The sequence below is a fragment of the Tiliqua scincoides genome, chromosome 1 (genome assembly GCF_035046505.1).
Source record: "Tiliqua scincoides isolate rTilSci1 chromosome 1, rTilSci1.hap2, whole genome shotgun sequence".
NCBI lineage: Eukaryota > Metazoa > Chordata > Lepidosauria > Squamata > Scincidae > Tiliqua > Tiliqua scincoides.
Genome location: NC_089821.1, coordinates 295,648,755 through 295,664,974, shown reverse-complemented (window position 1 = coordinate 295,664,974; position 16,220 = coordinate 295,648,755). Strand labels below are relative to the sequence as shown.

The 16,220-nt window shown below is 45.6% G+C and overlaps 1 protein-coding gene across 4 annotated transcripts in view; it reads right to left on the bottom strand.

The window, feature by feature from the left end:
* Window positions 1-2,379: 2,379 nt before the first annotated feature.
* CCDC197 (coiled-coil domain containing 197) overlaps window positions 2,380-16,220 on the bottom strand; it is a 47,200-nt gene continuing 33,359 nt past the window's right edge. For 3 of the 4 annotated variants that reach the window (XM_066612212.1, XM_066612210.1, XM_066612211.1), the window contains exon 9: window positions 14,313-16,030. In XM_066612212.1, the coding sequence (XP_066468309.1) occupies window positions 15,893-16,030 (138 nt within the window). In that variant the 3' untranslated portion in view covers window positions 14,313-15,892. Of the gene's footprint in view, window positions 2,704-14,312; window positions 16,031-16,220 lie in introns of those variants that run through there. The other variant, XM_066612213.1, reaches the window with a different exon arrangement.

The following is a 16,220-nucleotide window of genomic DNA, read 5'->3' as shown; positions in this document are numbered from 1 at the left end:
AAAGGTGGCAGCTGCTAGGAAAGGACCCAGCTGTGCTAGGCCGTGGTGGCATCTGGGGTTCGGTGATATAAAGGAGGGTGGCACCCCCCCATAACTGTGCTGTCAACCCCTCCCCTGTACATAGGCTGCCATCATCTCTGAAACTGGTGTTTGCCACACGGCTGAGGTGAGCACTGTCACCTCCCTCACCAGAGATGGTGGAAAACTACCACTCTGCCACAGGGGGACCATGTACCCTTCATCATGCCTCAGCCACACCACTGTGAATGCATAGTAAAGGCAAAAACCAAAACCAAACCTATCCTTGCCACTGTGCTACATGTAATTAAAATGGGAGTAACAAAAGTATGTAATTGCCGCAATGAATAGTACTTATTTTATTTATTCACATTTTCACCCTTCAATGGATGAAGCCACTTGCTAGCCTGGTTGTGCCTTTAATTTAATTTGGAGCTCCTCACAATGCAGCTCGGATCTCACTCTTCTGGACAATGCGGCTGCATCTACAAAACTGGTCTCCTCGCTGTTCTCTCGAAACCCCCCCCCCCCATCATTGATGCATATGTGACCTAACAAGTTCTGTGCAAATTCTTAGAAAGCTGTCCATTTAGTTCTTCCCGATACTTTTTGTTAACTGCATTGGGACTATTCAGTGAAAGGTGGGATAGAAAGGAATGAACGAATAAGTTTAATTATGATTAATTAGTTCTCAGGTTTGAAGAAGAATAAATGAGGGAAATTCATAAAGTGGTGCTATAAAATGAACCAACTCTAGATGGCACCAAAGTACAAGTATTTCCGGTGCTAATTCTACAGGCACATCTGCACCTTTTCAGGTCCATGTTGCCAGCATCCTTGACCCAGAGCCTCAATATACTGTTTTCATTTAGAAATTTCCAACTTGTAAGCCACATCACCTTACATGTTACACCTTAAAGGGTCTAGGACTAACTGGGCTTTGCACCGATTTCCCCCTTCTCATTTAGACTTATCCAGACTTACAAATTGCTCCTCTCACTTGACCTAATGTAAGGAGTGTAGTGTACCCCCGGTTTCTCTGCTTTCTTTTTGTCCTTCCACTGCCCCACTGCAGTATAAGATCTTACCAGTATATTTGGGGGAATTAATAATAATAATAAATAATAAACTTTATTTGTATCCCGCCCTTCTCCCTGAAAGGGACCCAGGGCGGCTAACAACATGTAAAAACAATTTTTAAAAGCATGATTTAACACAGATAAAAACATATTAAAAACACATTAACAGAGGCCATTAATAATAAACTTTATTTGTATTGGAATTGGGTGAAAGAAGCCAGATTAAGCCTCCCTACCAGTCAGAAACATGGTAGAGGTATGACCTTAGACGTGGTTCTGATCAGGGAGCAGCAGTAGAGGAGAGGCCAGTCCAACTGCCAGTGTGTAAAGAAAAATCCTGTCAAGACTAATAAGGTTTTTTGAAAATGTGGAAGACAAATGTAATTGGGTGTCAGATTTGTGATGCTGATAATGCACATCCCTGTCTCTTCTATTTATCACTCCAAGACAAGAACATTAACTGCCTCTGCCATCAAGTGACACATAAGACGGTCAACACATTTTAAGCCCTTTGCCGCACTTGCAAAATGCTTCATCAGAATCTGTTTTGAATTTTATAAAGCCAATCCTGTTTTAAAATAGACTCAAGGTGCTTCACAGCTTCCTCGTATTTAACAAATCTATCCCCTTGTTGCACTAGACCAGGGGTCTCCAAACTTTGGTCAGAGGGCCGCATCAAATGTCTGGCATGGTTCTGAGGGCCATAAAAAATTTTAAATATAAAATTTATATAAATAAATTAGAGATAGAACTTAGATGTGCGAATAAGTGAATGAATGGGCTCATTCATTCAACCTCTCTGGCCCTTAGAATACCCTCCAGTTGCAACCAGAGCATAATTCCTTTCATGTTTGGCAAAGTGGGCCAGGGGCTTTCAGGGGACAAGAGGCTGGCCACGGGCTGGATAGAGGCTTGCCGCGGGCATCTGGCCCCTGGGCCAGGGTTTGGAGACCCCTGCACTAAACCAAAAATCATGGAGCAAGTGTGGGCCACATTGGAAAGATTTCCAGTGAGGATGGACCATCAATGTATGTATCTCCCTGGACTCTGGCTGTATATGAGAAGAGTTTTGATTTCTGAAATAGTAAGCGGTCAAATCTAGGAGAATATAGGAGAACAGTGGTGTCACTAGGGTTTGCATCATCTGGTGCAGGAGGCCAGGTCCCTATAATGGACCTCTTTGCATGCAGTGGGTGGGGCAACATCCCAGGCAGTGGGCGTGGTGATGTACCATTGCCCCGTTCTGCTGGTTTTTTGGCTATAATCTTTGATAGAATAGAGATATTTCAACGCGGTTTATTTCATTGCATTCTGCATGAAATTACACAATGATTGATATATAGCATAATAGTATTATTCAAAAATACAAAGATTTTAAAAATTTTGGTGAATAGTGGTGTCACACTATGCATGACACCTGGTACAGTCTGCACCCCCCTAGCAACACCACTATAGGAGAATATAGTTTTAGAACATTGGAGTGCAGGTTTCAGGCCTCCCACAAAAGCAAAGATGTTGTTGTTGGCATCCTTCAGTCTAGGAAGATGATGGTATCACACTCTGAATGGTGGTTCTGGAACAGAGTGTCCTCTCCAGTGCGCAAAGCCTGGGTAAAGTAAATATGGAGAACAGACTGTTACCCATGCAACAAATCCCCCCTCTCCACGTCGCTGAAATGGTCCAGTGGAAAGGCAGAAGCCAATATGGTTGGTTCCAGCGGCATCGCAGGAGTTGCCAGAACGTGACTATGTTCAGCCATGAACTGCCTCAGGGTCTCCGGCTCCGGATTTTGCCTCGAGGTTGACTCCTGAAGCCTTTTCCATAACTGGATGTAGCCACAAGGCAGTGGAGGTTTGGGATCAGAGTTTTCCTTCTCTCAGATGAGCTGCCTTCCCTGGTTATCGAGCCCCATCTACCCGGTGGCTGTTTAGTCGCCTCTTACGACAAGTACAGCCAAACTGAGGGCCTATTCTTATCCCCAGCCCCCAGGGGATAAAAGCAAAGATTAAAGCAAAGATAGCCCCTTTCAAATGCACAGGCAAATGGCAGCTAACTGAACACAGGAAACCATCCTTTACTGCATCATACCACTAATTCGTTCAGCCCAGTCCATTCTTGCTAGCAGCAGTCTTCCAGGGAATCAGGCAAAGGTCTTTCCCAACATTTGCTATCACTGTAATTTTATGGACACTTTTGCTTTCTTGACACTTAATTGTAACTGACTGAAAACAATGGTTGAAAAGCATGCTATAAATTCACCAAATAAATAGAACTAAATAAAATAGGCATAAAAAGAGAGAGAGAGATCATCTTGCTTTTTGGCATCTGCAGAAGAAATTGCTGCAGTGGAAAGCTAATTAATGTGCCCCAGTGTTGTAGCAAGTGGAGTTGGGGGGCTGTCCTCCTTGGGTACTAGGCCAGAAGGGTTGCTTTCTGAGGCCCAGCCAAGGTGGCGGCAGCAGGAGAGGCAGTAGTGGTTCCAACTGTGGTAACCCCTATACTCATCTCTTTGTATTCGGTGGGCTTTGCAGTCCAGCTGACACACTCCTTCCTCTTCCCACAGAGGCTTGCCTCTGAGGGAGGAAGAGGGGACACGTTGGCCAAATCAAGAAGCATGGCTTCCTTGTCTTCATGCTCAGTGCAGTGTCTTCTTGGTCTGACCTTTGGTGAGTGCAAAGCAGGAGGCTGCCTCCTCCTGCAGGAGAACCCAGAAGTGACGTTGTGACTTCATGCAACATCACGGTGTCACCGCCCCAGACACCATGGCCCCAGGCAACACTGCAGATGTGCCTGTTATGCCTATGCTTTCATGTGCTTTCATGTGCTCTCTCTTCTGCCCAGTCCCACCCTGTCCTTTAGCAGTAGATCAATTGACACCACCTGGTGAAGTTCTACCAAACACTTTGGCCTGCCAGAATGGATATTGTGGACTGCCTGGTATTTGACTTTCCCCCTTTTTTAACTGATCCAGGCAGGCGGCCGAAGGGTGGATCATGGTGCAAGTGCCCCTCCAGATAAGTTACTTGCCCCACTCATCTCCCATGCCCGCTAGCAATCTGGAAATGGAAAGAAAGCTGCAGTCCTAGGTGCACTTCTTCAATATGTTGGCAACCTTCAGTCAACCTTCGAAAGACTATGGTATCACGCTCTGAATGGTGGTTCTGGAACAGCATCTAGTGTGGCTGAAAAGGCCGATTCGGGAGTGACAATCCCTTCCACACTGGGAGCAAGTGCAGTCTGTCCCTGGTCTGTCTCCCTGGCTATGGGCCTTCCTTCTTTGCCTCTTAGCCTCAGACTGTTGGCCAAGTGTCTCTTCAAACTGGGAAAGGCCATGCTGCACAGCCTGCCTCCAAGCAGGCTGCTCAGAGGCCAGGGTTTCCCACCTGTTGAGGTCCACTCCTAAGGCCTTCAGATCCCTCTTGCAGATGTCCTTGTATCGCAGCTGTGGTCTACCTGTAGGGCGCTTTCCTTGCACGAGTTCTCCATAGAGGAGATCCTTTGGGATCCGGCCATCATCCATTCTCACAACATGACCGAGCCAACGCAGGCATCTCTGTTTCAGCAGTGCATACATGCTAGAGACTCCATGCAATATGGAATCAGTATGATTTACTTCATTGAAAAGAAGGGAGGATGGGAGCTTTAATGGGAAATATATTATTTCTCTTTCAGGAATCTAATCTATATGAAATGGGCATATCAGACCCTTGAGCTAACCTTCATTTATTGCAATGGAGCCTTCCCTCACTAGGTGCTGAGGGACATTTCACAATGATTGTGTTCTGACCACAAAGCCCAATATATATTCACAGCAAAACAGATTCTTAACTACGTTCAAGATTTTTCCTACATGGGGCTGATCTCAGTGTAGAGAAATGACCTTCATATTATATGAAAAATCAACCCCACTGTCTTGTTGCATTAAAAATAATCCACCCCAAAGTAGATTGCTTTTCATCTCTACTGCTACTCATTAGGTTTGCCATTTATCCACCACTTCCAGCAATATAAAAATGTGAATTTATGAAGTGCCCCACCTTGGGGTACGGAGATCATTTATAAAAATGCAGTGTAATAAGCTCTCTCACTGTGATCATTCTCGGTGATGTTTGGGCCATTGATCCTTAACAGTTTGGCTACAAGACCTTCTTTCATTTCATGATTGAAAGGCAGTATTGATGTTTCCATTAGTGGAGCTGTTCTGTTAATTTTTAGTTGGTATTGGGTTAAAAGCACAAATTTCTCATTACCTAATATAGGGAAGCAAGAGCTGTGAGCATTTTAAATGGCAATGGATCATAAACTGTGAGCCAATATGATGTAGTGTTTAGAGCAGGGGTCTCCAAATCCTGGCCCAGTGGCCAGATGCAGCCCACAGCAAGCCTCTATCCAGCTTGCAGCCAGCCTCTGATCCCCTGAGAGCTCTGGTCCAGTTGACCAAACACAACCGGAGTTGTGCTTGTGGGGTGGGGGGAATGGGGGTCCATTTAAGTGCATGCTTTATTTCTTGGGCTCTGTTGGTGCTTGGAGACATCCTGGATATTTGAGCCCATTCATTTATTCATTCATCTAAGTTTCATCTCCAATGTATTTATTTAAATTTTATATTTAATTTTTTTTTCTGGCACTCAACACTGTACCAGATATTTGATGTGGCCCTTTGGACAAAAAGTTTAGAGACCCCTGGTTTAGAGTAAAAGATGTAGAGTGGGGAGATCTGGGTTCAATTCCCCTCTCAGCCACGAAGCTCATGGGACTAGCTTGGGCCAGTGGCTGTTTTTCTGTTTGACCTGCCTCACAGGGTTGATGGGAGAGAAAAATCTTTTATGTCACCCTGAGCTCCACTGACTAATGGTGGTATAAACATAAATAATTTCATTATGTGAAGTTGCTATGGTTTGATTCTCCTATTTTTGGAAGGTATTTGCTCTTTCTGCATAGCAGAAACCCACCAGCCCTGGAAACTCACCACACAGAATCAGCGACTATGCCTCAAAAGTAACAGAAGAATTGGTTCAATTTTAAGACTTATCACCTGGTTACAGTCTATATTACGTGCTGGAATCCCTAGCATGTATGCACTACTGAAACAGAGACGCCTGCGTTGGCTTGGTCATGTCGTGAGAATGGATGATGGCCGGATCCCAAAGGATCCCCTCTATGGAGAACTCGTGCAAGGAAAGCGCCCTACAGGTAGACCACAGCTGCGATACAAGGACATCTGCAAGAGGGATCTGAAGGCCTTAGGAGTGGACCTCAACAAGTGGGAAACCCTGGCCTCTGAGCGGCCCGCTTGGAGGCAGGCTGTGCAACATGGCCTTTCCCAGTTTGAAGAGACACTTGGCCAACAGTCTGAGGCTAAGAGGCAAAGAAGGAAGGCCCATAGCCAGGGAGACAGACCAGGGACAGACTGCACTTGCTCCCGGTGTGGAAGGGATTGTCACTCCCGAATCGGCCTTTTCAGCCACACTAGACGCTGTTCCAGAACCACCTTTCAGAGCGCGATACCATAGTCTTTCGAGACTGAAGGTTGCCAACTACTACTACAGTCTATATGTATTATTGCTCTGAAAGGCACAAGGGAAGGGCCAGTGGAAAAAACTGGTGTTCCTGCCTCAGAGATGGATTCAGTTTCTTACCATTCCCACTTATGGAACACACCTAAAAAATTTCATGTTCTGATTCCACTGCAGGTATTTTAGGGAGCAAAAATGCTTTGTAGTCTTGGCTCCAGGAAGAGCATCTGGAGACTGGTGATCTCTCCTTAAACTATATTTTGTTTTTTTAAAGATTATATCTTTCTTTCTGGAGAAATTCTGTGAATTGTAATTCTGTGAGGAAGATTACGGATACATTCTCTGAATCCTCAGTTCAGCCCCTTCAACAAATAACAATACCCAAGATTCTTGGGGGGGAACCATGTTCATTAAACTGTTACAAAAGAGATCTTTGTAGCAGATATACGAACTGGGACTTTACAGTGTCTTTCAGGAAAAACAATGCACAGACCTGTGATCTTTTTGCTGCAAGTGCCATGACAGAATGGAAAAATGAATTGTTTGAAACAATATGTAAATAAATAAAAATGGTCACCGTTGGCCAAAAGATACAACATTATCAAAACAGTATTTGGGGAATGACTCCAATTACTTTCACTCACACACACACACACACACACACACGCACACACGGCATGGATACTGTCTTTCTTTGACAAATTCACTTTGAAAGACCGAGCAACTAAAGTTGCATCATTTATTTTATGTAACAGCAAGAAAAAAAATATTTGGCACACATCAACGGTTTTACACCACATTCACTTAAACTTCGTTTCATAATCACAGTTGGAAAACAAACCAGAAGATCACCGTAGCCGTTAAATGAGACCCAAAAAGGAAAAATAATAGGGAAGGATGGCCAAATCCTGAAGTCAAGAGGCAGGGGGTATATGAGATTACTGGTATAAAGAAAAATGCATTCTGCTGATGTGTTGATAATTGCTTTTAACAGGATATAAAGAAATGCCTGATACTGCATGTAAGACCCAATCCTATCCTTGGGATATGCTGGTATGGTTGCACATCACTGCTGCAACAACAGCGTCACCAGTATAGAAGTCCACTGCCTGGCTACAGGGCTTCCTAGTAGTTCTCTGCTTTTGCCCTTTTGCTGCTGTCACTGTGACTTCAGTGAGATGGGGGGGTCAGGTCTGTGGGATCTTGCTGTCATGTTGGGTAGGTGTGTGCTTGTGTGTGGTGTACATGGAGCACCTTCCCGTGTTGCAATGATGTCTCTGGCTATGTTATTCATTTCTAGTGGTGGTGGTGGGGTATCTGTTGGACCTAGTTCTAGAATAGAACTAAATCTAATGCATAAAAACTGCAAAAGAGGAGATTCCAGTTGGGCATCAGTAAGAAATTATTGATGGTAAGTGTGGTTCAGCAGTGGAATAGATTGCCAAGGGAGGTAGTGGCTTCTCCCTCACTTGAGATCTTCAAGCAGAGGCTTGCTGTAGATGCTCTAGGATGATTTCCTGGTTATAGGCCTTTATCCTTGTGGGTTCATTCCAACCCTATGATTAGAGGTGAGTGAAAACGGCTTTATTTTTCATTGATTTTGGTGTTTTTCAAAGTTAGAAGTGCAGAAAGTGGTACTTTGTGTTTTTATTCCAAGGGCACATTTAAATAAATTCTAATTCTAAATTAGAACTGTTTTAAAAGTGTACTAGGTAGGTGATATAGGTGGTATAGTGTCAGCGGATGCAGCCACATGCATGTAGAGGTGTTAGAGACTATATAGAGACAAAGAGAATGTGTTTTTGCAGATTTTGGGTTTTTGTGAGTTTTTTGTTTTTTACAAAAATGAGAAGTGCAGAAAATTTGTTTCGTTATTACCAAAAAATCCCACCTCTACCTATGATTGTTCGCTCATTGGCCCCCACCTCCTGTTCAGTTCACCCTGGTGGTGCTTCTCTTGCTGTCAGGGCTGACTGGATGCATTACTGACTTCTTGAACATCACACCTATGACACATGGATGTCACACAGGTGACACACTGATTTCTTGACATTGACACATGAATGACGCATAGATGATAAGAACATAAGAACATAAGAACATAAGAACAGCTCCACTGGATCAGGCCATAGGCCCATCTAGTCCAGCTTCCTGTATCTCACAGCGGCCCACCAAATGCCCCAGGGAGCACACCAGATAACAAGAGACCTCATCCTGGTGCTCTCCCCTACATCTGGCATTCTGACTTAACCCATTCCTAAAATCAGGAGGTTGCGCATACACATCATGGCTTGTACCCCATAATGGATTTTTCCTCCAGAAACTCGTCCAATCCCCTTTTAAAGGCGTCTAGGCTAGACGCCAGCACCACATCCTGTGGCAAGGAGTTCCACAGACCGACCACGCGCTGAGTAAAGAAATATTTTCTTTACTCCATATGATGCTCCAACTTCACAGCAGTGACACATGGATGCCACAGCAACGATATGCTGCCATCGGTATGTCACTATCTGGATAACTGACTGTGTCAGTGTTTCAACGGAGGCTGGGAGTGTTACTGGGAAGGGCTGTGTCAGTGCTGCTTCACAGGACAGGCTTGGACTTTGGCCCTTGTTGTGCTAGCGTTGGTGAGCCATCAGTGTGGCACTGCCAGGACAGGCATAGGATATGACAAACTTCATGCTGGCAACCAAATAAGATTGGGCTGTAAGAGTCCTACTCAGTCCTGTCAGTCTACCAAGTACCAGTGTGCTCTCCTTTGCTTTGAGGAGGCCACAGGACTGCGCCCTGCTGAATGCAGCACATACTCCGTTGATGCAGCTCCATTGGCAGGGGATTTAGTTAGGATTGGGCTGTATGTTTTGTTTGAAGCCACTGTATGTGCAGTTTGCTGAATTTCTCCAGGTCTTTCCCGACTCCTTAACCCCCATCATCTGTGCATATGCATATGCATATGCATCAGTTCTCACATGATAAAAGGGAGAAACCAGCACACTGGACAGAAGACAACACGGATATGGAGAAATCACTTCTCCATTTATCAGCAGTGTGTTCGATTTACCTAGCACTGGTTGCCATCTTGACTGCTCTGAGCATGGCTGCACTTTCACTGTGGCCTACAGCACAGGAGTTTCTTTGATCTGCCTCTATGGTGGCTCTGCTCAACCATGAAGTTCAGCAGGCAGCAAGTCATGCCACCTAAATTCTGCTAGTAAGAGTTGATAATGGCCTTGAACTGGATATAAAGAAATGCCTTGATGCTGCACATAAAGGCCCAATACTATCCTCTAGATAGCCTATCCTAGACTACCTCAATGATAGGTCCAGAAGTGTACCTAGAAGGGCTGCAAAGCACTCCCCCCCCAGGCATGCAAGTGGCCCCCACCCCTTCAGAGCCATTCTGGGTACGTACATATGCCTCCATTTTGCTCCTCCTGTCTGAAATGGCTTCTAAGGGGAGGGTCCATTTGCAAGCCGCAGGGAGGCTCCCTAGAAAACTTAGTACTTTGTTTCCTCTCTAGCTACCCTTCTGGAAGGGGCTAAACTATTAAAAAAAATCTTTATAATCACTATTATATTTTAATGCTATAATTCAGTTGCTCTGAGTTGTTTTAAGGAAGGTACAAGACAGAAAAGTCCTTATGAATAAATAACAGTAATAAACACAATTTTAAATCTCACAGATCTAGAGTGTGGGTGGCTCTGCTCCCTTTCACAAAACTATCCCAGATTAACAGAGAGGCAAGCAAATAAAAAGACACCACTCTCCTTTTTGACATTTGTTTATTTAAAAGATTTATATCTTGCCTTAAGATTTATATCTTGCCTTGTCGTAAGAGGCGACTAAACAGCCACCGGGTAGATGGGACTCGTCAGCCTAGGAAGGCAGCTCATCTAAGAGAAGGAAACTCTGACCTCAAACCTCCACTGCCTTGTGGCTACATCCAGTTCTGGAAAAGGCTTCAGGAGTCAACCTCGAGGCAAAATCAGGAGCCGGAGTCCCTTAGGCAGTTCATGGCTGAACACAGTCACGTTCTGGCAACTCCTGCGACGCCGCTGGAACCAACCGTATTGGCTTCTGCCTTTCCATTGGACCATTCCAGCGACGTGGAGAGGGGGGATTTGCTGCATGGGTAACAGCCTATCCTCCATACCTTCTTTACCCAGGCTTCGTGCACTGGAGAGGACACTCCAACTTCGCCATACGGCGTCGGCACAACACGGGAAGCAGCAGTTTACCGGTTATAAGTCTTTGCTCGATTGGCGTAGAGCATGACGCCAGGGGCTGCTTCCGACGGTGGGAGAGATCATTGCATCTCATTGGGCAGCTACCGCCCGCCTTAAGCTGGGCAGTCCCCAGCCAGTAAGGTGTTGCCTCGCCACGGTCCGTTAACCTCATGGGGTGCGTGGGGTTTAGGGTGAAAACCGACAAGCGGATCGACAACTCTGCACCATGCAACAGAAAACAGAAAACTACTGCCCTAAAGCTGGGCACCTGGAACGTTAGGACAATGACACCTGGCTTCTCTGATGACCTGCAAGAAATAGACGACGCACGCAAAACAGCTGTCATCGACATGGAGCTGAGCAGACTGCAGATGGACATCGTCGCCCTTCAAGAGACTAGGCTGCCAGATTTCGGATCTGTCAAGGAGAGAAATTTCTCATTTTTCTGGCAGGGAAAACCACCAAACGAAACCAGGGAACATGGCGTTGGCTTTGCGGTCAGAAATACCTTGCTGAAATCCATCATCCCACCTACTGTGGGAAGTGAAAGAATTTTGTCCCTGCAGCTCCAGTCATCAGCAGGACCTATCACTCTCATCAGTGCTTATGCACCGACTCTGTCGTCTCCAGCAGAAGCCAAAGACAAATTCTATGATGACCTGGCCACCACTGTCAAGAAAATCCCTGTAAAAGAGCCATTGTTCATCCTCGGCGATTTCAATGCTAGAGTTGGTGCTGATAACAGTTCATGGCCCACTTGCTTAGGTCAGTTTGGCACTGGGAGGATGAACGAAAATGGCCAACGCCTGCTAGAGTTTTGCTGTCATCACGGTCTCTGTGTCAGCAACACGTTTTTCAACACAAAGCCCCAACATAGAGTCTCTTGGAGACATCCAAGATCAAAGCACTGGCACCAGCTCGACCTGATCCTCACCAGACGCTCCAGCCTTCCCAGCATCAAGATCACACGCAGTTATCATGGTGCTGCCTGCGACACTGACCACTCCCTGGTGTGCAGCAGAGTGAAACTGCAAACAAAGCGACTGTATCACACGAAAAAGGAAGGAAGACCTCGCATTGATACCAGCAAGACCCGGGATCAGAGAAAAGTGGAGGAATTTGCACAAGCGCTTGAGGAATCTCTTCCAGGCCCGGCCGACGCAAACGCATCCAACAGATGGGAACATTTCAAGAATACCGTTTACAACACCGCCTTGTCCATATTCGGCAAAAAGACCAACAAGGCGGCAGACTGGTTTGAAGCCCACTCTGAGGAGTTGACACCAGTCATTGAGGAAAAGAGGAGAGCTCAAGCAGCATACAAGGCCTGTCCCAGTGAGCGCAACCTGCAGGTCCTCCGAACTGCTCGCAGCAAAGTCCAACAGACTGCCAGGAGATGTGCTAACGACTACTGGCTCGAGCTCTGTTCCGAGATACAGATAGCAGCTGACACGGGCAACATCAAGGGGATGTATGATGGTATCAAGCAGGCCCTAGGTCCAACACAGAAGAAAATTGCCCCTCTGAAGTCTGCCACAGGCGAGGTCATCCAGGATCGGGCGCAGCAGATGGAACGCTGGGTGCAGCACTACTCTGAGCTATATTCCAGAGAAAATGTAGTCACCGAAGAAGCACTGAACAACATTGAGTGCCTGCCTGTGCTGGAAGAGCTTGACAGTGAACCAACCCTAGAAGAACTTCACGTGGCCCTGGACTCCCTTGCCTTTGGCAAGGCACCTGGAAAAGACAGCATCCCTGCTGAAGTCCTAAAATGCTGCAAAGAGATCATCGTCACTGAGCTGCATGAAATCCTCTGTCTCTGCTGGAGAGAAGGTGGAGTACCTCAAGACATGAGGGATGCAAACATCATCACGCTGTACAAGAACAAAGGTGACAGGGGTGACTGCAACAACTACCGCGGCATCTCTCTCCTTAGCGTTGTAGGAAAGCTGTTTGCCCGAGTTGTACTAAAGAGGCTCCAGGTACTTGCAGAGAGCGTCTATCCAGAATCGCAGTGTGGATTCCGAGCCAACAGGTCCACCACTGATATGGTATTCTCCCTTAGACAACTGCAGGAGAAATGCAGGGAACAACGACAGCCACTCTTTATAGCCTTCATAGATCTCACAAAGGCTTTCGACCTGGTCAGCAGAGACGGCCTCTTCAAGATTCTCCCCAAGATTGGATGTCCACCCAGGCTCCTCAGCATCATCAGATCTTTCCACAAGGACATGAAGGGCACTGTTGTCTTCGATGGCTCCACATCAGACCCTTTTGACATCCGAAGCGGAGTGAAGCAGGGCTGTGTTCTTGCACCAACCTTGTTTGGGATTTTCTTCGCTGTCCTGCTGAAGCAGGCCTTTGGAACTGCAACAGAAGGCATCTATCTCCGGACCAGATCAGACGGAAAGCTCTTCAACCTCTCCAGACTGAGAGCAAAATCCAAAGTCCAGCTGAAATGTCTGCGTGACTTCCTCTTTGCCGACGATGCAGCTGTCACTACCCACTCTGCCAAAGATCTCCAGCAGCTCATGGATCGTTTTAGCAAGGCCTGCCAAGATTTTGGACTGACAATCAGCCTGAAGAAAACACAGGTCATGGTTCAGGATGTGGACTCACCTCCCTGCATTACAATCTCTGAGCATGAACTGGAGGTTGTCCATGACTTTGTGTACCTTGGCTCAACGATCTCCGACACTCATTCTCTCGATACCGAGCTAAACAAGCGCATCGGTAAAGCAGCTACCACGTTTTCCAGACTCACAAAGAGAGTCTGGTCCAACAAGAAGCTGACGGAACATACCAAGATCCAGGTCTACAGAGCTTGCGTCCTGAGTACACTTCTGTACTGCAGCGAGTCATGGACTCTTCGCTCACAACAGGAGAGGAAACTGAGTGCTTTCCACATGCGCTGCCTCCGACGCATCCTCGGCATCACCTGGCAGGACAAAGTTCCAAACAACACAGTCCTGGAACGTGCTGGAATCCCTAGCATGTATTCACTGCTGAAACAGAGACGCCTGCGTTGGCTCGGTCATGTCGTGAGAATGGATGATGGCCGGATCCCAAAGGATCTCCTCTATGGAGAACTCGTGCAAGGAAAGCGCCCTACAGGTAGACCACAGCTGCGATACAAGGACATCTGCAAGAGGGATCTGAAGGCCTTAGGGATGGACCTCAACAAGTGGGAAACCCTGGCCTCTGAGCGGCCCGCTTGGAGGCAGGCTGTGCAGCATGGCCTTTCCCAGTTTGAAGAGACACTTGGCCAACAGTCTGAGGCAAAGAGGCAAAGAAGGAAGGCCCATAGCCAGGGAGACAGGCCAGGGACAGACTGCACTTGCTCCCAGTGTGGAAGGGATTGTCACTCCCGAATTGGCCTTTTCAGCCACACTAGACGCTGTTCCAGAACCACCTTTCAGAGTGCGATACCATAGTCTTTCGAGACTGAAGGTTGCCAATACAATATCTTGCCATTCCAAGAATGGTTGCCAAGGTGGCTTAAATAAAAAAAGTAAGAAAAACAAGAATAAGGCTACAATCCTATACACACGTACTTGGGAGTAAGTCACATTGAACTCCATCAGGCTTACTTTTGAGTAAATGTGCGCTGGATTGTGCTGTACGTCGATCAAACACAGCCAAGTCAGAGGGCAGAAAGAGACTTAATACACATTTATTGAAATGCATATTCAGTCTAATCCCAATAAGCCTATTCTTCCCTCCCTTTGACCTCCATTCCTCTAGGAAGTCTTTGTATCCAGAAAATCCATGAAACCAGCAGGCAGAAAAAAAGCCGCTCAGCCTTGTGTGTCCCCTACAGATACAAGGGTTTCTTGCCTTTGGCTACAGAGAGCCAGGAGACAGAAAGAACCAATAAATGCCACCAAAGTCAGTGACATACATTCTACTCAGAAGTCTACTCAGAAATAAATCTAGTTGTTCTCAATAGGTCTTACTTTCAGGAAAATGTGCATAGGATTGCAGTCTTACACAGAGACCTTATCTGTTCATTCCAAGGATTGGACATTGGACCTTCTAGAAAGATGAACACCTCCTACCAAAAATGCATTTGGAAAGTTACTTGATCGGTTCCAGTTTCTCACTGTACTTCATATATACCCAGCATATCTTTCTTCCCTTCAAGGGGACTGAAGTAATAATACTGTTTAATATCTATATAGTCTTTCATAACGTGCAAAGCATTTCACAGGTACCATCATGATGTCATGATCCATACAACAACCCATTATGTTAAGTATTACAATGCCCATATTTCACCTGGGGGGCTGAGAAGCTTGCACAAGGTCACCTAGTGAGTTCATGGCAGAAGTGAGATTTGCACCAGAGAAGTTCTGATTTTCAGCCCTGTCTCTTAGCCACAGCACTACACCAGCTCCAAATAATAAAGACATTCTTAATTTCATTGCAAATACTATGCAATCATGCATTAAAGCCATGCGCAGTGGATGCGCAAGCTCAAAACTCTTGACAAGATGTGTGCGATTCTGCTACAAGATGGTAAATACCATTTTTGTTGCCAAAATGCCTGATGTTTGAAAGATGCTAATCACTGCAGACAAAACCTAAGAGCCCTGCTGGAGGAGTTCTGTCTCGATCACCATTCTGTTTCCACAAGTGGCCATAGAAGCTCACAGGTATGAAAGTGCTGTCATAAACCCTCAATTTCATACACAAAGGAGTGTGGAAGTGAGCAAAATACAACATGAAGAAATACACCCATACAAAATTACATCATTGAGGCTTTCTGGATATAGTAAGAAAATGTTTGTGTAAGAGAAATTAGCACAAATGTTGTGAATTTCATATTTGTAAAAATCCAGTATGAGGGACTTGTTTCTTATCAAAGCAAGTCTCTTATATATTGGCAGTGTATTGACATCTATTTGTGGTACCTTGCACACACATGGTATGGTAAAAGGTGCATTTCATCTCTCTGTGCAATCCTGTACCCCACTCCCTGCCCACCACACACAAAATAGGATTTTTTTTTCCAGGTTGGTCTCATGTCATCTTTCCTTCTAGGTTTCTGTTTTATAGCTTTTCTACACTTATCGCTCTTTTTTTGCTTTTTTTGCATACTTGTTCCTTGAGACTAGTTTGTGATGTCACTTCATGAAGATCAGATTGCATTGTTTCTTGCTTAATATCCATTTTTTCCAAAATGGACTCCTGGTCACAGAAAGAGAAAGATTTCATAAGAGATTTTACCCAACTCTTATGTGATCAGTGCTTAGATTCTAAAATAAAACCTGCTGAAGCCAAAGAACACAAGAATCTTGCATTGTTGTACCAAGGGTTCACCTGGTCCACTATTCATCAGCAGATGACCCAAGAACTTCATAAAGAAGGCATGATAAAG